Here is a 23,724-nt window from a genome sequence, read left to right as displayed (position 1 = left end):
GATGAGTCAGTCAGTCAGTAAGTCAGTCAGTCAGTCAGTCAGTTAGTCAGTCAGGACAAGTTATTTTATATATATAGATAAACATAATAACTAAAAATGGCCTACCACTAATTAAACATGTAATTTTTCCAATTGATTACACAGTTCGATAAATTTGTACATGCTGTGATGTTCCAAATGTCACACACTGGCAGGATAGTTTTAATCTCAATTTGGTAAACTGTTTTACTTTAAAGGTACGTTCATGTTAGTCCTTTGAACAATCTTCCTTCTTTTCTCCATATCCCTATCTTACTTGCCCTCTTATTCCCAAACTTAATCCTGTAATTATACTTTTCTGCTTTCACTTGAGAAACCATCCCTAGTGAGTTATTATTATTATTATTATTATTATTATTATTATTATTATTATTATTATTATTATTATTATTATTATTATTATTATTATTACTATTATTACCATAACTCATTGATGATGCATTATTTCATTGCAGTTCTTTCAGCGAGTAAGAAGCGTGGTTCCTGTATCCAACCAGTGGGACGTAACTGTTGAAGATGTAAGGACGAAGGAAACGAGAACTATGAGATTTGATGCTGTGATGGTCTGTAATGGGTAAGCAATTTTTCACACGTAACATATCGGTGCTAGTCAAGAGGTTGCATTAAAACTGGTATATTTAAATCTACATTCCGATTTTACTAAGGTTAATAGAAGAATAGCGAACGGAAGATTACGTACTTCGTGTGAAGTTCTTTCTGGCATAATTTATAATTTTGGAAATTACTTACCAAAAGATGATTTCACAAAGTAATAAAATGCTTCATTTTATTTGCGGGCCTATTTATAATGGCAACGAAGATTTCAAATTTGGTTACGTAATTCCAAACTATTTTCTGCGTTTATTATAAATGCGATGTAGTGTTCGAATTACTTTACTTGTACATGTTTTTAAACATTAGTTGCATTTCAATGGTATTCATGGATCACAAATAATATTTCCGTTGTCCTAACATACCACGGCCTCCATAGAATGTTGGTGTCATTCATATCGCGGGGTAAAGAAGTAGGAGAGCACGCCCCAATCACTGATAATCATGGAAGGAACTTCGATGAAGATAACAGAACATGAAATAAAGTGTTATTGTATTGTCTCTGCAAACAGTACATGATAGTGAGCAAGTCGTTGTATGTACAGTAGCAGAGTGTTCAGTAAATGGTTTGAACCTAGAAATATGTTCGATGGAATGCTGTACGGCGGAATGAAGTTCGCACTTGTAATCTTTCTCCACTAAACATAAAGTATGGGCAGAATAACACAATTAAGGGACTCACTGGAAGAACTACTCAACCCAACTGGAGCACATTTGGAGATAAATAAGAATTTATTATGTTGTGTACAACCTCAATCTTAGAATAGGTATATTGTTGATATTCATCAGGAATATAGTATATGTTACAGTGTTTCTCTCTGCAAATTACGGATCATGCAACTATAATAATAATTGATTATGAATTATCTATTCATCAACATCAAGGTGAAAAATAAAAGAAAAATTTCGCTGATAAAATTACACACTCTAAAAAAGAAAATATCACACACCGTACCGTGTATCGTGCATTGCTCTGTATCTTCAACATAGTGACCAGGGTTTTCATCGACGTCTGAGTGAAGGTCACTGTAAAATGCATGATGCACTGGAAATTAGAACTTCATTAAAGTTATAATGTCATCATATTTTGCCTTATTTATAATCTTACCATTAAGATACTTTGTAGGCAACATTAAATCGCGTACGACAGGACATATTCCCTTTCCATTCTGCAGACTTATCACATCCTCTGGAACTAAATCACCGAGAGCGTATTTCATATGAACCTTATGATGCCTTTCTTGAGTCGAAATTGAGATGCCTTCGTGATATCCACTTTGCGCTTTTACACGGTCATATTTCGGTTGATGAAAATCATATTTAAGTTAATTAGATCTATAAAACTTTCTTCTTTTCAGTACCGGTAACTTTAAAGGGTTTCCTCACACGACCCTTCCTTTTACAAGTTAACCCACTGCCCAGGAGTGTAAACCGCTTGCGTTTTCCTTTTAGGTCGCTCTGAAATACCTAAGTCGGCATCGCAAGTAACCAATGTATGACTTGATACAAGATATTTATGCTCAGTTTCTTCGAACCAACTACAATTGATCATGTACATCGATAATGGCAACAGCTGCTTGAACGTTAATTTCACCTCTTCTCCAGTCACTCGTCGGTGTCTGCTACATGTTGTAGGTGTTACATTTCTAGTTCCACGTAATTCGTCGAAGAGGTTCACTAACAATTATCGAGATTAGGGGACGTCTATTGGGATATCAATCCATGTACAGAGCACAAGAACGAACAGCTTTCTTCCTACATTCTCCTTACACTATTGACATTTTGGCTTTTTCAGCATGACCTACGTCCTACTTCCTGAAGTAACAGAAAGTACCTCATTTTTAAGGAAGTCGCAATGGAATCAGTGTACTGTAAAGAAACAAATATAACAACATCATAACCTCGTAAATAAGCAGTTGAATGGAGAGGTTTTTTTTATTTTCTTCATGTATTAGTCACCTCTTTAGACTCCTTAAATATGCCTATAATAATAATAACAATAATAATAATAATCATCATCATCATCATATGCTATCAGCTACTCTGTGTACTCTGTGCAGGTATATTGATTTGACGCCATTAGGGCTACCTCCGTGGTCTTTACTCAACCCTAAAAAATTCGACTATTTATATTGCTTTTGAGCTCACGATTTTGGGATTCAGAAACCAGTACCAGTGATCCACAGGGGCTTCTTTCTAGCATTACTTAAGTTACAGGACATTTAATATTGTGAGAAATATTTCCTAACACGGATCCGGACAAACAGAATTCGATCGTTCTTACATGCCTGGGTGAAATGTAGGATATTCATCCTTATAGTATAGCCTGCTATACACTCAGTGAGGACTCTGTAAGGAAGTTAACATGGACAGGAAAAACTAAGCAATGATGAGAACTTGTGTAAATATAACACGGTTCGCTCATGGCTGTTCTTTCACTGCTCTGACCGACAGATTTCTCACGTGCAATGCAAGGACAAATTATAAAGAGATTTTTTATACGTGTATGGTCAAACAATTAATTTATGAATCAAAACTCTACCACTTTTTATTCACGAAACAAAATCAACCTTTAAAACACTTATTTACCCATATCTGGTTCTGAAAACGTCGATGCATTTCTCACAAGCAACGAGAGATCCTTTTTAAACAGAACACTTAATGAAATAAATTTCATTTTAAACATTGATGCTTCCGTCATCTGTAGAGTATACTAGATTCATTGTCTAAACAAACATTTATGGAAGTGCATGTTACTGTACAGAAAAACATCATTATATCAATAAAAAACAAACTATTTTAATTGAAAATTGTCAACTTGGCTACGCTTTTAGTTTTAAAATTAAACTACTGAATTTAACAATTTGCTTTTTATTTTTATTTCATCCCATACAGCTCCAATATGTAGATCTAACAGTTGAATGCGCTAGCATTGGAATATTTTCAATTTAACATTGGCTACAGTACCTAATATTGCACTAAAATTAACCCTTTGCACACCTATGTCGACATATGTCGATATTGCGGACTGTATTAGCAGCTTCTACGTCGACATATCGCCGACATTTCCTTCTATTGATGTTCTCTGTCAACCGTTCGATTATGTATGAACAGTATGTTGGTTGGATGCTTGCTGCCTTATTCTGCTTGGATTGTAACGGCCTGCTTCCCTTTTAATGCATATTTTTATGTTCTAGTGTGTATTAATGAAGTTCATTTCTGGTTTACCAATATAAATATTCTTGTAGTTATGTATTAACATCGGTAAGTATGGCGAACGAACTATAAAACATTAAATAAATACATATTGGTGTGAATATGATTCAACCGATGATTTTTATATTACCCTGCATGAAGAATTGCATGATCTACGTAGTGACAGTGAAGATGACGTGCCAGATAACGAGCGGAAACTTAGTCGTGAACCCGTAAAATGGAAAATGCATTGTGTAGCAGGCCCATCTATTCTAAATAACAATGATTCTGACAGTGGGAGTGGTAATGTGTGCCGTTGTAAACATACTGTGAGCATAGTTTCAATAGACTATGGTGACTCTAACCTTTCCTTCCATCCGCGTATAGACGATGGCGGCAGCGAAGATCAAAATTCCAATAGTAACAGCGGGGTCAATAACAGAGAAATGAACTGTGTTTATACTGTTAGTGATGCAGATATAGTGGGTGGAGTTGATGCTTCAGTTACAGGGTTAGTGCATCAATGCAGGTAAGTCACACGTTTGAAAAAAGTTGTTGAGGAAACAAATAGATACGTCAGACTGAAAATCTCAAAGCAGACCCTGAAGAAAAGCTCTGTATGGCATTCATGGACAGAGGTAAGTGAACCAGAAATGTGGAAATTTCTAAGAGTTGTTATAATTAATATGGGATTTATAGAAATGTCAGGCATACAAAATTGCCGGTCGCAAGACTTTACTTGTAAAATTCCATTCTTTCAAAATGTCTTCAAACGGACTACATTTTTCAAATATTTTGGGTGATGCACTTGCAGAAACCACCCTCAGACAATGACAGTTCTCTTAGAACAATAATGCAAAATGTTAGCCACTATCCATGTTTTGTAGACATGAAATTAAGAGAATATTACGTTCCGGGAAAGGATGTTTCCGTTGATTAGTCTGTGGTGCCCTTCAGAGGAAGAATATGTTTTATTACTTATGACTCCAAGGAGCTTAATAAGTGGTGAATCCGATGATACGTCCTTGCCGATTCTAAGACTAGTTAAGTATAAACATTTATTTCTTGCTTTGGAAAGCTAACTACTGAATCTTTATTGAAGTCAGGTATCACATTTATACGGATCGATTTTACACAAGCCCTGTCCTTGCAAAAGAACTTCATACCAATTGCCATCTAATAGGCACAATAATGCCTAGCATACAGAATTTGCCACCATGCGTAACGAAGCCAAAACTCAAGCAAGGAGAGCATAGTGCATTCTGCAACAATGATATGTTAGTGCTCTGCTGGGGAGACAGGCGTGTCTTCACAATACTTTCCACCAATGATTCGGCAGGCTTAGTACCAAAGTGAAGGGTGGGGTTGATGAAACAAGTGAAAATACTGAACTGGTTGTCAACTACACCCACTTTATATGAGGAGTGGACACAGCCGACCACTTATCTATGCTGAAATCATCATATAACAGTTTTTCTAGGCGCAACGACGATGTTCTTGTATTCCATCGATTCAGGAGATCATCACATTGCGCTGAGAAATTGGATCATATAATACATTTTCCTTATCCCAATCTAGCCTAAGCAAGCATCGACTACGGACGTGCTGGGTCGAGTGTGCCGCTAGAGCGGGAGTGGAGTGTGAACGGTGAGTGCAAGATGGAAGCCGAGAGTGACAAGGAAGATGATTGGTGTGGAACAATATCGGTTGGTTATCGGAAGATGGCAGGGGAGAAGAAAGAAGGAAAAAGCCAAAAGAGAAGGAGGTAAAGTAGAAATGGGAATTGAGGGTGAGATGATGTTGGTGGCAGCGGTGATTATGGTACTGCTAGTTATAGGGAGCGTGGAAGTAAACCCCGGCCCGATTCCCAGTGGCAACATGAGTTGGGAAGATGTGGAAGTCATAAGGACGGTGGTAAAGGAGGTTGTGGAAGAAGTTTGCCCGTTTGAACAGATTTAAAATATGATACAGGAACAAGTGAAGGAGTTGGGAAATATTAGGTAATGGATCCAGGAAAAACCAGATTAAACAATGACCGAAGTGGGAAACAACGAGAGAGGAATTGTGTTTCTCAGAGAGAAAATAAGGAATCTGGAAGAGGAGGTGTTTAAGCTGAAGATAGAAATAGAAAACAGTAGTCAGGAACGCAGGAAGAAATACTTATTTATATATGGAGTGCCGGAAGAAAGGGGATAGGAGAAAGTGGGGAAAAATATAAGGTTGTAGAAGTCATATTACAGAATGAAAATTAACTTAAGCGAAGTTGGTATAGATGATGTGGAAAGGATAGGTAAGGCACATAGTAATAGGCCGATAAAAGTGAAGTTGTTATCCACTTTGATGGCTGAAATATTGATAAGAAACGCGGGTAATCTCGTGAGTATGCAGAAGTGGAATGTGTAATGACTTGCTGTGTCAGTCAGGATAGAAAAGGTAGCGCATTACCCTCCATATGCGTGGCCATGCTCAATTGTACCGTATTGCCGTTAGTGTTGCCGATTTGCTGATCAAATATTTTAATACATTTTATTTTATTTTGTTTCCTTATTGGCGCATCATTCTGTTTTGTTTTTGCCGTTACTTAAATTTTGTTTCATTGTGACGTATTGCCATGGCGACGAGATATCCAATAGGGACTGGCCAGGGGACATTTTGCCGTGGTGAAGATCATTCATTCATATTTCCCCTATTTTGGGTGTTTGATCGCTTATTTTATCTAATTTAATTTACTTTATTGTAATTTAATTTTTGTTAGTGCAATTACTGTGTTTGTTTGTTTTTTTAGTTTGTGTATTTGGTTCAGTAAATGGTGTTGAAAGGGATTGTTTAGGTATGGACATTACATAGGGTCTAACAATGGAGGAAAACTTTGTATAGACTCATTGAATAAATTGAAATTGATTTTTTCTTATCGTTGGACATTTCTCGATTACTTCTGCATGTGTATTAAGCCAAGCGTTACGGACATATGCCCTTCGTGATTCCAAACCTACATCGAGAGATGTACTCACTACAGAATATTTTTATGGTTGGTAACATGATGTGATGGATGCAAATGAACATGTAGAAGTTTTTGATTAAGCAATGCCACCATATGAAATTCTCGATCAAATGAAAAGTGGCATAGTTTCCCAGCGCCATTCTAGAAAAGTATTCAGTCAGGTAAAAGTGCCTTCGCACACTTCACACCTCATAAGGCAGACACAATCTTTTATGGGAAAGTTAAGGAACTCACGAGCTAGAACGTATCTTACACTAATGAAGGAAGTAAGCGGGAGAATTTTAAGCAAGTACTAATGCAATGCATCAACCAGGGGAAGAAAATGAACCAACTGAAATTGAATTCGAAGCAGTTACATGGGCACTGAAGAATCTACGTATTGGAAAATCCTCGGGCATTGACTTCATACCTACTGAGGTAATCAAGCTGCTGTCGATCAAAACACTAATATTCCTTTGTCTTAACACCTGTAACACTAAGTTATTGCCGGAAGTCCTGTTTATATCAGCGGAAAGAATATAAATCGCTCTTGATTTGTAAGGCAAAAGCGTCTGGAAATAGAGATAAATTCCGGCGGCTCTATGCACACTAGGTCTGGTTTCGTGCCACTTTTCAAAATAAAGATTCACAAGGAATGATCAAACTATCGCTCAATAGCCTTAATTTCATATGCCAGTAAGATATTCCTAACGTATTGCTACAATTATTAATTTTGAACTCGCAGGTTTAAAAGTATACTATCGTAAGGGGCTTGAAACTAGAGATCAAATCGCAAATATCAGGTGGATTATGAAAAATAACCGTGAATACGAGAAACACATATCCATGTTCCTTATTGATGCCTCTAGAGGCCAAAATAACAAAAGAGCTGCTGTCATATTTTGGCCATGAAATGCGTGTTGGTTCTCTGGAGTCATCAATAACATTTGAAGCAGTCAGTGGCCAACAAAGACCTGGTCACCGAAGAATTCGCTGGGTTGACACATTGAAAGCAGAAACCGAGATGAGAATGGACCAGCTGAAAGTCGAAGTGCAAGATGGAGCAGCGTGACGAACCATGACATAAAGTGGCCGAGGGCTAAGATCGAATGAAGGGATAGTGATGATGTGACCGAGCGAGTTGACCGTGCGGTTAGGATCATGCACCAGTGAGGTTGTATTCGGGAGATAGTGGGTTTGAATCCCACCATCAGCAACCCTGAAGATGGTTTTCCGTTTCTTCCCATTTTCTCACGAGGCAAATGCTGACTCTGTACCTTAATCAAGGCCACGGCCGCTACCTTCCCAATACTAGCCCTTCCCTATCCTTCAATCGCCAGAAAGCTTTGATGTGTTAGTGCGACGTTAAACAAGTAGAAATAAGAGATGATGACATGAATACGTATTTCATTGCCGATTTAATATTACACAAATACATGCACGTTTCAGGCGACGATGGAATAGGAAAGTGTGAGGACTTGGAGGGAAGCAGCCGTTGTTGTAATTATGGTACAGTCCTAGTATCTTCCAGGGGTGAAAATGAGTAATCACGGAAAACCATCATCAGAGCTGCCAATGATGTAGTTCGAACCATCATCTTGTGGATATAAACTTGCACCCATGTGGTCTGCACCATGCAGCCACTTGCACGCTTGTATGTATGTATGTATGTATGTAAGTATGTATTTTACCAAAAATTGCCCGCACGAAGGGCTAGCTTGAACAGCATCAGATTATCGTCCGTAGGGTCATGTGCGGTGCAATAATTGGAGTCAGGTCCGGAGAGAGGTTTTCTTAAATATCGTATGAGGGGCTGAGTTCAAATAGCTGTTTATTTTCAAAATAAAGTTCAAGACGAATTTCATAACCCCTAACATAGTAGACATTCATGTGTGCTTCTGCTGCGGCTGGGCACGAACTCTCCAGCACTTACACCAAGTTACCACTCACCATTCACCTTGGGCACCATGAAGTTCCATTCACCATTCTCCATTCATAATTGGCACAATACAGTTCCATTCACCATTCTCTATTCATCATGGGCACCGTGAAGTTCCTGAACATCCACTGCAAGTATCATAGGAGTAATCAAAGGGTGACAGAGGCCGTGATCACTCGGCCGAAATATTAAACATGCAGTCGTCGCACTAACTTTATATGAATTCAGTACCAAGACACTCTGTGCAGTTTACTACGAAACTTGTACTTGGACTACTAATTACTTGTCTCGCTTGGATGAGTCCACCAGTAAATTGTTTTATTAATATTCCTAACGTATTGTCACCAACAATTTAAAATTTTGTTTTACTTGTCTATCTTGGAAGTGTCTACAAATGAAACTGTGAATTGCTAGTAGAGTTCTACGTCTAGGCACTATTCCAAAATACGGGTCACCAAATACGATCGCCGATAAAGTTACATCACTTGGTTCAGAAGAAAATCTCAAGCCTTTAAGTACTGTCGTATAAATTGTTCAAATACTTAAGGATGTTGTATTGTCGACGAAGTCCACGTCCGCAGACTTTACAGTCTAACTTCGCTGATTCTCTTCTTGTTCCTCTCTCGTTAAATCGTCGTGCTAATAGCAGTTTCGTGGAGAACCTCGCTTCGGCAGCCTGACTGAGGGTGGAAGTTGAATGTGCTTGGCCTGCTTTCCGCTCGCCTGATGGCTTAAGCCATCGTGCGTCTGTATTGCATCGGCCGTTGTTTTTAATCTACTTACAACCACAAGATAATTGGCTTACTGTATGGATACTTCACAGTTTATTGTATTAATGTGTTTCCAGTGTAAATTATGTTACATTGCGATGTTTGAAGGATATATTGAAATAATCAATAAAAAGCGAGTTTGCTCTGAGTGGAGCCTGACGTAAGCCGTAAATGGTGTGATTTACGGCAGTTCTTCCATATTGGATCTTGCCTGGCTGTTATAATTTTAGTAGCTGGAAATATTTCCCGTTTTAACTTAATAATAATTATTGTACCGGCTTTACTCGTACAGTATACATATATGTACTGAAACCGTATACGTCATCGATCGTGGATGTTCTATTGAGCGTGAGTAGAACATATCCGTATTCTAATATTCCAATTGCAAAATCAGAGCGAAGTGCCATATCTTTCCCGATATAAATTTGACCTGAACAGAGCGGTGGAATTCACACATGTTGACTGCGAAAAGGAGCGATAGGCGAATTTCTATGAAGGCTGGTTATGTAATGTAAATTCAGGCTACAATTCTGTACATTTTAATTTCAATTAACGATTTCAAACAACTTTCATATATTATGAGGCTTTAAAGTACGTCAGACAGGATGGGACGACGAATATCATTGGTCGAATGACGTGTATGATATAGGCCTATAGGTTATAAACTGGACTACACAAACGAACATTTCCCTGTGTCTCTGCCATTGTCTGCTTTGTACTGCTTTGTATTAGAGGATTCTTTGCATTCGTCTACCTTACCTGAGTGTAATATGTTACTTTGTCTGACTGTACTGGTGAGTTAATACTACAGTGACAAATAAAGACAAAGACAAAGATACCTCCGTACAGGCCATGAAGGCCCTTGGAGGAGTGGAAGGTAAAGGCTTCCACCATTGTTAACCGCGGCACGTGATGGGGTAGAGTGGTTAGCTCTACGCCCGGCCACCTTTGCCCCCAGGAATTAACGTGGTACTCATTTTTGGTGTAGGCTGAGTGAACCTCAGAGCCATAAGCACCTCCGGGAGTGGAAATCTCGTTTCTTAAATTTTATGACTTCCTGACGGGAATTCAAACCCACGTCCTTCCGGGCGAACCGAGCACACGCCTTTACCGCCTCGGCAGGCAGCCCCTAATACTACAGTGAGCATTTCTATTTCTAAATCATCGAGTTTGGTGATAAATTGTTAGATTCTATTCCCCAGTGATGAATAATGTGACTTTACTATATGATACGGGACAATTATGTGTGTTTATATAAACATTCACTATAATGCCACACAAGGCTACATTAAAGCTCATGACTAGTGTCGTGAATATTCGCGGAGACTTTCGCGTGTAAACCACTATTAATCTGCTCCCGAATGATATTAGTGTACTACTAAAATAACTTTATTACTTTCAGCCATTTACTGAATTTTATTAATAGCAAAAATAAATCAGCAAAACTATGAATAGGCTACTCAAACAGCACATCAGTAAAAGCTGCAATGTTTTGTTTCAGAAAGAAGTCCACCGCGCGAACACATCGTATTTAAATGTTCTAAGGGTGCGTTAACATGAATGCTCAAGTGAGATGCAAATACGTCTGAATAGTGCCAATACTGTTTTAACAGTCCGTCAATTATACAGTGCACTAATAAATTACTTCAACGTTGGAGACTGTATGTTGTATGTTTAGTTTTCAGTCCTAAGGCTGGTTGGATCCTCAACAGCTCTGCCATCAGCTGTTATATATGGCCTAGGCATCACTCAAGAGGCATACTAGAGAAATGAGGAGTGAGGTAGTTTCCCGTTGCTTTCATCACCGAGCCAGAAGTTGCTTTTACATATCAGTCTGCCAAGCCCACTGAAATGCATGCACCAACCGACCCTATGAGCAACGTTTTCACACCATTCATAGCAGGTATTGGCCGCAGGAGGAATGGCATTACTAGTATCGCTCATACCTCAGTCACTTTCATATTGTCAAAGCCAAGAAAAAGACAAAGACATATCAATGAAAGTAACAAAATTGCTCAAGCCCATACCAGAAGACATAGTGCACTATAAACACTAGGTCCTGCCAGCAAAGGCATGTTGGAGACTAGCAATGGTAATAATTGTGTCCCTTGTACAATTTACTACAGCAGTGGATCTTGCTGTTAAATAACAGATCATTACAATCCGCATAACACAATTTCTGAAACTTTTTTGTTCACGTGCATAAAGGTGATGCGTTGTCGGATAATGAAACCTCAATTATAGATATGTTGATATTTTATGCGTCATTATGCTCATAATAGATGGGTAGTGAAAGCTAACAGTCAACGAAACCCATTCCACAACACTATTGCTCTCATGCAGTGACTGAGTTATGACAATGAGTATCTACTCCGGTTACACGTTGCTTTATGGGAATTCACTTCGTCGTGTAATATAGTCACAGAACTCCAACATAACCACTATTCATCCACGTATTGCTATACTGTACAATATTAGCGTAAGTGAATACCAGTGCAACGTAAAATTACCAAACTAAATCTCAGTGGCATGTATTGTGTAATGACTCCTTCTAGCGAACGTAACTCTACATTCTGCTGACGTGAATTGATTACTACAGCAGAGATGTTATAGATGGGTGCTATAGTCACTTCTTTATTTTTACCCAGATGGCCATAGTTCGAATCCCGGCCAATACAAATAGGATTTTGAAATGAAAAGTTATGTCCCTGTGGTTTACAATCCTCTTAACATTAGAGTTCCCATGGCTGTGATCATTGTTTCAAGACTCGCGTGCGTGCTTGCTTGGATTCCTCTGTTTGTGATGGGGATATCTTATCGTGAATCAATAAGACATAATAATAATAATAATAATAATAATAATAATAATAATAATAATAATAATAATAATAATAATAATAATGGTCCGGCTCCTGAAGAGTCAGACCGATGAGGAGGGTGCGGGTTCGATTTAAGCCCGGATTGGGGACGTGAGCCGCTCTAGCTTGAGGCTGGCGGCTTCGTTCCTCTGTATACATACCCTCATTTAAATATCAAGCATCATACTACCAGTCACCACAGAAACATGGAATAGTTAACACATCTCTTAGTGTATGGAAAGGCATCTGGCCGTAATAATAATAATAATAATAATAATAATAATAATAATAGTATGGCCTCAGCTACCGCGTGCAGATATTTCAATTTGACGCCATCTGGCTGTCTGCTCATCAATTTCGACGTTACGTTTTACTCTAGGCCCAGTAGTTGGCAGACCGAGTAAACCGAAACTCTCTTGGGCGTCTATGGCTGAGATGTAATTAATTTTGTCGGGTAAACACCAAATGTGTCACCAGAGATCTTTTACATACCGACATCATACGACATGGAGTGTCGAATGGACTTTTTTCCGCCCTTCAAAAATCCGACCTGCCGGGTTTGAACCCGCTATCTTCGGATCCGGAGGCCGACACTCTACCACTGATCCACTGAGGCAGCTATCTGGCCGTAAAACTGAGCTCAATCCACGTCTTGAGCTGACCCAAAGTACGGTACTTGAAAAAAAAAGAAGAACATGAAAGAAGAATGCTAATGATTTTACGCCCCATGAAAAACTGTTACGGCTTTCGGAGATGCTGAGATGCCGGAAATTTATTTCTCAGGAGTTATTTTGCGTGCGTGTACACCTGCCAACACAGTGTTGGCGTATTTGAAAACCTTCAAATACCACGGTGGAACCCTGCAACTTGTGCTCATGAGGCTAGTGCTCTACCGTCTGAGCCTCTCATTCCGGCAATAAAAATGCCCCTTCGTGAATCAGACGGTTAGATGTCAGCCTTTCACCACTGTATCCTGGGTTCGAATCTCTGTGATGCTTTGGGAAATTTGTGATGGAAAAATTGAAAGCGGAACAGGTTTTCTCTGGGATCTTCATTTTCGTTGTGTCAGTTGCGTTCCAATAACACTTCATCACCGTCGATTTGTCATCGCTGTGGAGAAGAGCAACAGGCCCCATTCACTGGCACGTTTCTATCCCTTGAATTTCGGACTGTGTGGCTCAGACAATAGAGCCCAAGTTGGCGGCTTCGATACCGGTTGAATCTGATGGTATCCGAAGGTGCACAAATACGCCAGTCTCGAGTCGATAGTTTTACAGCACGTAAACCAATATACACGGGAAAAATCACAGCACCTCCGCGTCTTGGAAGACCGTGGAAGTGGTTAGTTGGACAAACAACCATTATCGTTATTATTACTGGAATCAGATTAACTGGGTTTTAACTCCGTCCTATTTCATCGTGATCCATTCGCGGTATGACATTACATTTTCATTTGCAAGTTTCGTGCACTGCAAGTAGGCTCTATCAGAAGCAAAGTATAATTTAAATTCGAGACAAAAAGAGTCCGCCTCTGTGGTGTAGTGGTTAGTGTGATTAGCTGCCACCCCCGGAGGTCCGGGTTCGATTCCCGGCTCTGCCACGAAATTTGAAAAGTGGTACGAGGGCTGGAACGGGGTCCACTCAGCCTCGGGAGGTCAACTGAGTAGAGGTGGGTTCGATTCCCACCTCAGCCATTCTGGAAGTGGTTTTCCATGGTTTCCCACTTCTCCTCCAGGCAAATGCCGGGATGGTACCTAACTTAAGGCCGCGGCCGCTTCCTTCCCCCTTCCTTGTCTATCCCTTCCAATATTCCCCATCCCCCGCAAGGCCCCTGTTCAGCATAGCAGGTAAGGCCGCCTGGGCGAGGTACTGGTCATTCTCCCCAGTTGTATCCCCCGATCAAGAGTCTGAAGCTCCAGGACACTGCTCTTGAGGCGGTAGAGGTGGGATCCCTCGCTGAGTCCGAGGGAACAACCGAACCTGGAGGGTAAACAGATGATGATGATGACAAAAAGAACTTGGTAAATGGATATTATTCTCCTGTAGTACGTTTCAAATGCACGGCTATTGTTTACAGTAACTATGTACGCTTCTGGTGTCTCATGTTTAGAAGACATTTTACTTTATCGCAAAACTACAGTACGAAACTGAATTAAGAAATTACTATGGTTCACAGTTTTATTTCGCTCGTATTCAACTAATTACTTGCAAACAAAAAACTCAGAATGAACCGCAACTATACTACAATGCGTATTACAAGAGGGTTAGAAAGATTAATGGTACACTATTTCCAGCCCCGTAGGGTCAAGAATCTTTCGTAATCTTCTGTAGCACAAAATAGAAAGCACTCTGCAAACTGGAATCTTACACTTACTACAATTGGTTTTACGTCGCACCGACACAGATAGGTCTTCTGTCGACGACGAGATAGGAAAGGGCAAGGATTGGGAAGGACATGGTCGTGGTTCTAATTAAGTAACGGGCCCAGCTTTTGCGTGTTGTGAAAATGGTAAACCACGGAAAACCATTTTCAGGGCTGTCGACAATGGGTTTCGAACCCACTATATCCCGAATGCAAGCTTACAGCTGCGCGCTCCTAACCGCACGGCCAACTCGTACAGTAATATTGAATCTCTCAGGGTCCTTGGGGAAGGGTAGGGTTAATGGTTTTTAGAGTTCCGGTACCTTCGGTACAAAGGATCACGGGTTCTCTTTCCGGCCTGTCAGGAATTTTAATATCCATTAGTTAATTCCTATGGCTTGTGGGCTGGGTGCTTTTTTCCGTCTTCAGCATTTGAATTCATCTTAGGAAGGACCCCATCCTCACAAAAGCGCAGTTCATCTATATGGTTTCAACTCGAAAGACCTACACCAGGACTTTCCGGAGACCTCAAGAAAAAAGGAATGGTTCCTAGATGTAAATATACTCAGCCCCAAAAATAATAGTTTGCTTACTGTCATCATTACAAAATGATTCGATAGAGTTTAGTAGCAGTTACACTTAAGTTTTTCCTTTTAACTCACGTTATTTACGTAAAAATTATTTCCACTTCCGCGTTACGCAGTTTATCGTCATAAAGTATTATTTAATTTATTTTACTTTTCTACAGGTTTCTGGTATACAGTAATATATGTTAAATGCAGAACCAAAATGGGCAGCTAGACATAAGTGGGAACCTGGACTTCTGCCAACAGAACAAGAAAAATCGAAGCAACCGTAGCTCAGTCGAGAGAGCATCGGACGTGAATTTAGTAGTCATGTTCTCTGCTAACATCTGTTTGGGTCTATCGGCTTGGCTGAATGATCCAGGTATGATTTCCAGCCGGGCCGAGGATTTTTACTCCGTATGGTTAATTCCTCTGGCTCGAGGAGTGGGTGTTTGTGTTCATCTTAATGCACTTCTCTTCATCTGCTTACAACACACCACACTATCAACCACTACAGCAACGAAAAATACGAGATAAGGCTAGAAATAACAACAATTTGGCGTCTATAGTATCTACTCAGCATGATCTAATATGCCATAGGTCTGTTAAGTACAATGAGGATGTGTAGGCTAAATATTGAACAAGAATGGAGCACAGCGTGTGACTAGCACTAGAATTGTGCTGGCTGTAATGTCACATCTGTAGATTCGTTTCCCATCGGTGTCTGGGTGGGTACTTTTGTTCTGTATTTAACATCTCCTCGGAAAGTAATATATGCAATTCCTATGGGTGTTAATAACCCGTGTAAGGGTGGTATCTGTACTGATGTGTTCATTTGTAAAGAAACGGGGCTAGGACTGGGAAGAGAACGACTGTGACTTAAATGCCAAGTCCCAACCCAGTATTCACATGGACAAAATGCACAATCACGGCAGAGAGAGAGATTTTAACTCAATTCTTTGTTACCTCACCTTGACTGTTCACCGCTCCAGCCCTTCAAATAATCATGATATAGAATGGAAAAGATCCCTGGCCATGGACTGGAAACTACTACTCTAATCTTTACCTCGACCAAGACGGTGGAAACATATTCTTGATACCCATCTGTGTTTTTCTCACAGCTACATTCATATGAGCTGAGTTTGATTTCTGACTCTGTCCAAATATTATAAAATGGTTTTACGTTCTGAAGCGTGATATACACAACTTTAGCTAACATTGTTCAGTAAAGGAGTGGGTCAGATAGGAATCTCGGCTATCATTATGTAATTTCATGCGGCTGCATACTTCAACTCCAGGCGAATATCGGGATGGTTCCTGGCATGCTGGACCCGACCTCTTTATTCCTAATCCTATACACAATTAATTACAAATAGACACACCAGTACAGGAACCGAAGCCTAGCCCCAACTAATTACAAATGCACACATCAGTGCAGTTACAAAATCGACACAGGTCATCAAGCTGAATTGTAGCCTTCTGACATTAAATACACAGAACAGATGACAAGACATCCCTAGTCTTTTACACAGAGAAAAGCCAGCGTTAACATGCAGATGGGTGGATACCTACTCTGTGCAGGATCAGTTGGTAGAGTGTCCGACTCATAACCCTATGTTTGCTGGTTCGATCCCGCTGGGATAGTTAATACTGAAGGACTCTCAAAAATCTTGGTACTCCATGTCCTTCTTATTGACATGTTAAAGGTTTTTGGTGGCACATTAATTTCCACCCAAATAATGTATTTACCTCAACCGTAGCATCGGTTCTAGTAGAATTCAGCTTCCGTAACTGAATAGGTAATAGCACAATCGGAATGTCGAAATTTGTACGTAGCCCACCTACATGACACTACTTCAGAAAGTCTACACCACGGTAACTGAGGCTATTATTATTATTATTATTATTGTTATTATTATTATTATTATTATTATTATTATTATTATTATTATTATTATACCATGGGTACACCTTCTCCGTCCTGCTAAACTGTGCGCCTTGTGTAAGGCCATCTGTTTTATGGAACTTGAACTACTGTTATACAATATATTTGTATTTTCTACCGCTAGATGTCTCTACCATCGGTTTTCTTGCTCCCCTAGTGGGTCGAACCATAACTAATTTATTAACAAATTTGTATTGCGACGGGGAGCAAACATTAAGTTTTTGTAGATTTTTCTTCATGTATCGAAGTTGACAACACTCCTACTGCTTCATTCTTCCTTAGTTTAACCAATCTGGATTTTTTTTTTCCAATATTTCCTCTAGCCAATTACAATTGGGGGTGTGTACAGGCATCCAGCCTATCCGTAAGGAGTTCTGGTAACCTACCTTTGGAGATGTTATAAAAGCCCGTCGCTTTAAGGCCGTATTGTAATCTTCATCGCTTCAGTTGATCGTGTGTGGCGTGTATTAAGGACGCAGGGGCCGCACATCGGCGTTAGAAAGGCCCAGCAAGCAAGGTAATGGCAGAATAGCTCCAGGCAGATAGCTTGAGAGGAAGGTTTCAAACCTTTTTCATTTTATGTAAAATTTCTAATCAATAGTTTATATCTAGATTTTCCGCAAGTCTGAGGACTCTGCTCAAATTTAGGCTGGAAAACATGTAAAATAAGGTAACGAAGTGTGATTACCCTCTGTTGGTTCTCATTCAACTTGGTATAGGGTGACTAAAATGTTCTAAACTTCCAAATTCTTAATACGTTTTTGGCATTTAATGTTTCTCGTTTAGTCACCTCTCTGTAGAATAGGGTTAGCCTTTGCAACTTCGGGCCATAACCCCACTTAGGGTTTTGAGAATTTTTCTAAAGGAAAGTATTTCGCTTCTTAGCCTTTCGTTCATGGCCGATTGTGTTAAACCCTTTCTTTCCTTCTTTCCTTCTTTCTTTCTTTCTTTCTTTCTTTCTTTCTTTCTTTCTTTCTTTCTTTCTTTCTTTCTTTAAGGTCATTTAGAATGGGCACTGATTGCTCCTATTTAAATTGTAATTGTTTATAGACCAATGTGTAACGAACTGTTGAGCAAAAGTGACTGTAAGGTTTGTTAGGCAGTACCTTGTAAGAAACTTATGCCTCTGAGACGCTGGACTATATTTACCTTTGGATCTCAAACTCCTAGACAATGTTAGTGAGTGGAGCAAACATGCTCGTATAAAATAGTGTACCTGTTCAGAGCTTTATGCTCATCCCTTGTAGATTATCGTGTGGATAATTTTCTCTAGTACTTGTGCCATATCTTTGGACTTGTAGTCCGCTGTTGTTATCAGACCTGACGAGCTCATTTCTATTTAACTGTTATTAGTTCCAAATCTTCTATCTACCAAATTTTAATATATATAAAAAATAACGAAAGAAATAAAATTTCAAAATTTAGTGCTTTAACTTACGCTCTGGTCATCTCCTTGTCCGCCCATTCACCTCGGTACTTTCTTACACCTCTGCGTTCCACAAAATTCCCGTAAAAATTATTAGTATTTCTTTATAATCCTCTAAACGTCTTCACAATAGTTTCTTGTCCAATTTTGCAAGTGCTGCTCCAAACAAAGGTAGTAAACCAAATTTAGATGATTTATTGGGCCTGAGTAGTAAATCATTCTTCAGACGGACACTCTGGTGCCAAACGGTTCCCAGAGCGACTTTACTTTGAATCCTTCAGACTTCAGGTATGATTTTCATTAGGACCAGTGCTTGGTTTTCGAAAGCGAATCTAGTAAAATGAAACACTCACCAAGTCCTGAAGTACATCTGAATTGAGTGCTCCACTGACCCCTTCATAAACATGGGAAAAGGTGCTGCAGACAGAAAAGAAAATTGGGAGTCGGTCTTTGTTGGTGATTGGTCCCCACAACTCACCAAAGTATCCGAAGTAAAATGTAAATTGAAAAAAAGGTTAATTCCTTAATTATTCCTTTTCACTTCATGTAGTCTGCTAGGAAAACATGTTGGAAATTCTTGAATTGGTATTCAGAAAAGGAAATTAGATCTGAAGCTCGTTGATTAGTTAAAAACTATGTGTATCTTAACACTGGAGCTCTACTGTTAAGCTTTCATTGATAATCACCCAGATGTATTGCGCGAGGGTAGAAAAATCTTACTTTGCTAAGAAGATTCTAAAATCATCGTTATTATTCAACTTGTGGTTCAGTGTGTTGAAAGTATATTCTATACGAACCGCCAGTTCTGAACGGATATGGTAAAGAAACACTTTCAACATTAACATGGGTGAATTCCTTAATTCCTTAAACTAAATATTAGTAAATAATACTGTTATTTGCTTTCCGTCCCATTAACTGTACTTTTACAGTTTTTGACACGCCGAGGTTCCGGAATCGAGTCCTGTAGGAGTTTTTCACGAGCCAGTAAATCTAAAGGCAGGAGCCTGACTTATTTGAGCACATTCGAATACCACTGAACTGAGCCAGGATCGAACCTGCCAAGTTATGCTCAGAAGGCCAGCGCCTCAACCGTATGAGCCACTCCGCCTAGCAATTAAATATTTGCTTTCATTACATTTGCTTATGTGTGGCAGGTGTCCTCGTATGTAATCTTGAGTATGAGGGCGCGCTAGATACCCTACAAGATCAACAGCAGTATCCGGAGCAGAGGGATTCCATGTGCGAGAAAATATATTTTCTTGAACTAGGCATAAGATAGTGCAACATACTGTACTTACGTACGCATGTCTGAGGTTGGAATCGAAGCCAAATTATAAGACAAGTATGCTTAAAGTTTTTATACCATTTCCGACTGCGTGATCACACCACTAGACCTCACGGCGTACGTAGAATCCCATGCATAAGGATGGGTTTTCCGATTTCGTGCCTTGACTTTGGTTCCGATGCATCCCTCCCAGTGGAACCGAAACTACAAACCAGTCATTTGTTCAGGTACATAACTAACTGCTTACAACCTGAGCTTTGTCACACGGCCCTTTTTGTGACCACCCACAAATTGATTTTGCATGTCATTATTTTGTACATATGTGGAAGACAAGGAGTACCAAATTAATCAACTTTCATAATGAACTTACTGTACATCGCTCAGAACATGTACTGCCTAAGATGAAGAGTTAAAGATGTGTTTACCACTTGTTGCATTGTTGAGTTTTCTCATTGTGGGAGAACATATCGCCACGTAGGAAGGCGTGTAGGTGATTGCTTCAAGGCTTTCTACCTCCTTCTAGCAATATTACAAGATCACCTTCCTTTTTCTGCCGTGAAAGCTCGATCCGCGAGACAGGTCCGTCTCTCAGCTGCCTCTAGGGCAGGGCCATCCAGCTATTGCGCTCCGAGAGCGCGCCCGCGCTCGGGGAGCACTGGGCAGTCAGACTAGCGCTCCTTCCCCTACCACCACTACAGTGTGGCAGCGAGGAGACCTGAGACAGACGATGTTCGGACCGCGCTCACTAGATACGTAGACCCTACGTACAGTCGTGCGTCCGACGGCTTTTGTGGGTTTGTTGACATCATATTGATAGGGCTGTTTTGCCATAACAAATATACCGCATAAACAAATCGAAAGTTACTCCGATGTATGGAATATGCAGGAAACGAAATCAAGTGTTAAGTAAAGAATACAGTAATGCGATTAATTCAAAACTGAAATTTGAACATACCTGAGAGGAAAATTCAACAAAATTTTACCAATATTATACCAATATTCTTAAACAATTACGCGAGTTTCTATCGCTCATCGTTGCACGGTGTTTACTTTTGGTAAGCTTAATAACCGAAAATAATGCTGGGGCTGTACCTTAATTAAGGCCACGGCCGCTTCCTTCCCACTCCTAGCCCTTTCCTGTCCCATCGTCGCCGTAAGACCTATCTGTGTCGGTGCGACGTAAAACAAATAGCAAAAAAAAAAAAAAAACCGAAAATAAACGCTCACAAATGTACGTTGAGCCGAACATTGATAGAACTTTACATGCATGTTTATATAAAAGGGGGTATTCTTCTTGCGGAAAGCCACTATAAAATTCTTCCAAACTTCGTGACATTAGAAAGCGGTCTTTAAGACTAACATTGCACTGCAGTTCAAGCTACTCTAATTGAAATAGCTGTGGAGCACTGTCTGCACTAAGAGAAAATGTTCGAACAATTGCATCTAACACCGCTTGGGGTTCTGATAATTCTGAAAATCTCTTTTCAAACTCTTCTTGTAATTGGCGAATTGCCTGCAAGTACTCATCAATGTCGACACCTTATTTCACTGCTTCAACCAATGGAAAATGTCCTGTGTTCCTTGCACGCAACTGGTTTTCTCACAAAATCAATTTTCATTTGAACTCTTGAATTTCTTCCACCAAATAGCAGATATTGTGCTTTTCGCCCTGAAGCGATTTTTTTTTTTTTTTTTTGCTATTGGCTTTACGTCGCACCGACACAGATATGTCTTTATGGCAACGATGGGGCAGGAAAGGGCTAGGACTGGGAAGGAAGCGGCCGTGGCCTTAATTAAGGTACAGCCCCAACATTTGTGTGAAAATGGGAAACCACGGAAAACAATCTTCAGGGCTACCGACAGAGGGGTTCGAACCTACTATCTCCCGAATACTGGATACTGGTCGCACTTAAGCGACTGCAGCTATCGAGCTCGGTAAGCGAAGTGTTCAAGGTATTCAGATGGACAGTAATGTCACTTAAAAAGGGCCAGTCCGCCACCCACTTAGGATTACGCAAAATAATTTCGGGCCGCCGTTTCATGTCATAAAAGGTATCTGTTGCATTCCGCAAGCAAAAAACTCGATGAAGCACCTTCGCCTTGCTCAGCCATCTTACTTCTGCATGGTACGGGATATCCGGATACTCCACTTCGATGTCATCCAAGAACTCTTTGACTTTTTTTTGTTGCTATTTGCTTTACGTCAAACCGACACAGGTAGGTCTTATGGCGACGATGGGACAAGAAAGGCCCAGGAATGGGCAGGAAGCGGCCGTGGCCTTTAAGGTACTAATTAAGGTTCAGCCCCAGCATTTACCCGGTGTGAAAATGGGAAACCACGGAAAACCATCTTCAGGGCTGCCAACAGTGGGCTTCGAACCCACTATCTCCCGAATGCCAGCTCACAGCTGTGCGCCCCTAAGTGCACGGCCAACTCGCCCGGTACTCTTTGAATTGACGGTGCGTGAGTCCATGGGATCGAATAAAATTTACCACTCGCACAACTGTTCCGATTACGTCTTTAAGTTTGGCGACTTTTGCACAGATTGCCTCCCGGTGTATCAAGCACTGGATCGCCGCCATTAGGGTAGTACCGCTCTCAGTCATTTTTAATTTTACATAGCTGAGGAACCCCGTGCGTAGACTACGTAATGCAGGAGTTCCATCCGTCGTTACACTCGTGAACCGCTCCCATTTTAATCCCATTGACTCAAAAACACACTCCACTGCTTTGAAAATATCGAAACCGGTAGTGGTGTCTTTGAGAGCTACCAAGTCTAGGAAATCCTCGGTGAGCCGAATATCGTCATCAACCCTCAAATGAAAATAACGATCTAAGCTGTGTCCGCAATGTAGGTTGATTCATCGAGGGCGATGGAAAAGGATACAAAATTTGCTGCATTCTCCATTAATTGTTGTTCCATATCAACGGCCATATTGTCTATTCTGCGAGGTACAGTGTGAGGAGAAAGAGAGATTTTGTGAAATTTCTCAACTAGCTCCATAGGACAAATACATGCCGCCGCGTCCATTAGGCACTCCTTGATTACATTCCCTTCCGCGAAGGGTTTCCCAGCTTTGGCAATTTGCGACGAACATTTGTAGCTTGTTCGTAAAGTGGGTCCACCAACCTCATTCTCCTCAATCTCCTGTTAGACAAAAATACGGCAAGTCAGAACTTTAGTGTTCTTCAGATAATTCAATCATTTATTTATTCCCGTTTGTAAACAAGCATTTAAAAATTAAGACAATAATATCTACAGTACAGAACAGTGCTGCTTGAAATTTTCTTTCAATTCTTCCAACTTCGATTAGCGACTGGCGTCTGTCAAATCACCGTAATAATCCCTGTGGTTGGCACTGTAATGCCGTTACAAATTGTGTTTTTTTAAACATAAAATCTCAGTGGCACACTAAAAAATCGGCTGCTCTCTTCGGCCCGGCGGGCAGACCGCTCGCTCAGCTAGCCAAGCTCCTCCCACCACTACCGAAACTACCTTCCCTCAAAGCGCTCGGAGCACTGGCTTGGAGCGCGGCCAGAGCGCTAGCGCTCGGGGAGCGCTGTTTGGATGGCCCTGCTCTAGGGAAATAACAGCGAGGAGTGACATTTGAGATATGATGGCTGACGTACGGAGCACATGCTTGATCTCATTCTCCTTCAGCACTAGGATTTGTGAGTTTAGGGAGTGATTCATGCGCGTCGTTTCAAAGAAATACGAGAACGAATCAAATGCAGACCTCTTATCA

The 23,724-nt window shown here is 40.3% G+C and overlaps 1 protein-coding gene across 1 annotated transcript in view; it reads left to right on the top strand.

The window, feature by feature from the left end:
- The window catches only part of Fmo-1 (Flavin-containing monooxygenase 1), a 401,881-nt gene that overhangs the window by 186,369 nt on the left and 191,788 nt on the right, over nt 1-23,724 (top strand). The window contains exon 3 of the mRNA XM_067139395.2: nt 495-613. Coding sequence (XP_066995496.2) covers nt 495-613 — 119 coding nt within the window. The remainder of the gene's footprint in view (nt 1-494; nt 614-23,724) is intronic.

This window comes from Anabrus simplex, chromosome 2 (assembly GCF_040414725.1).
Source record: "Anabrus simplex isolate iqAnaSimp1 chromosome 2, ASM4041472v1, whole genome shotgun sequence".
NCBI classification, from domain to species: Eukaryota; Metazoa; Arthropoda; class Insecta; order Orthoptera; family Tettigoniidae; genus Anabrus; species Anabrus simplex.
The sequence above is the reverse complement of the archived record's forward strand: the minus strand, read 5'-3'. Positions and strand labels throughout refer to the sequence as shown.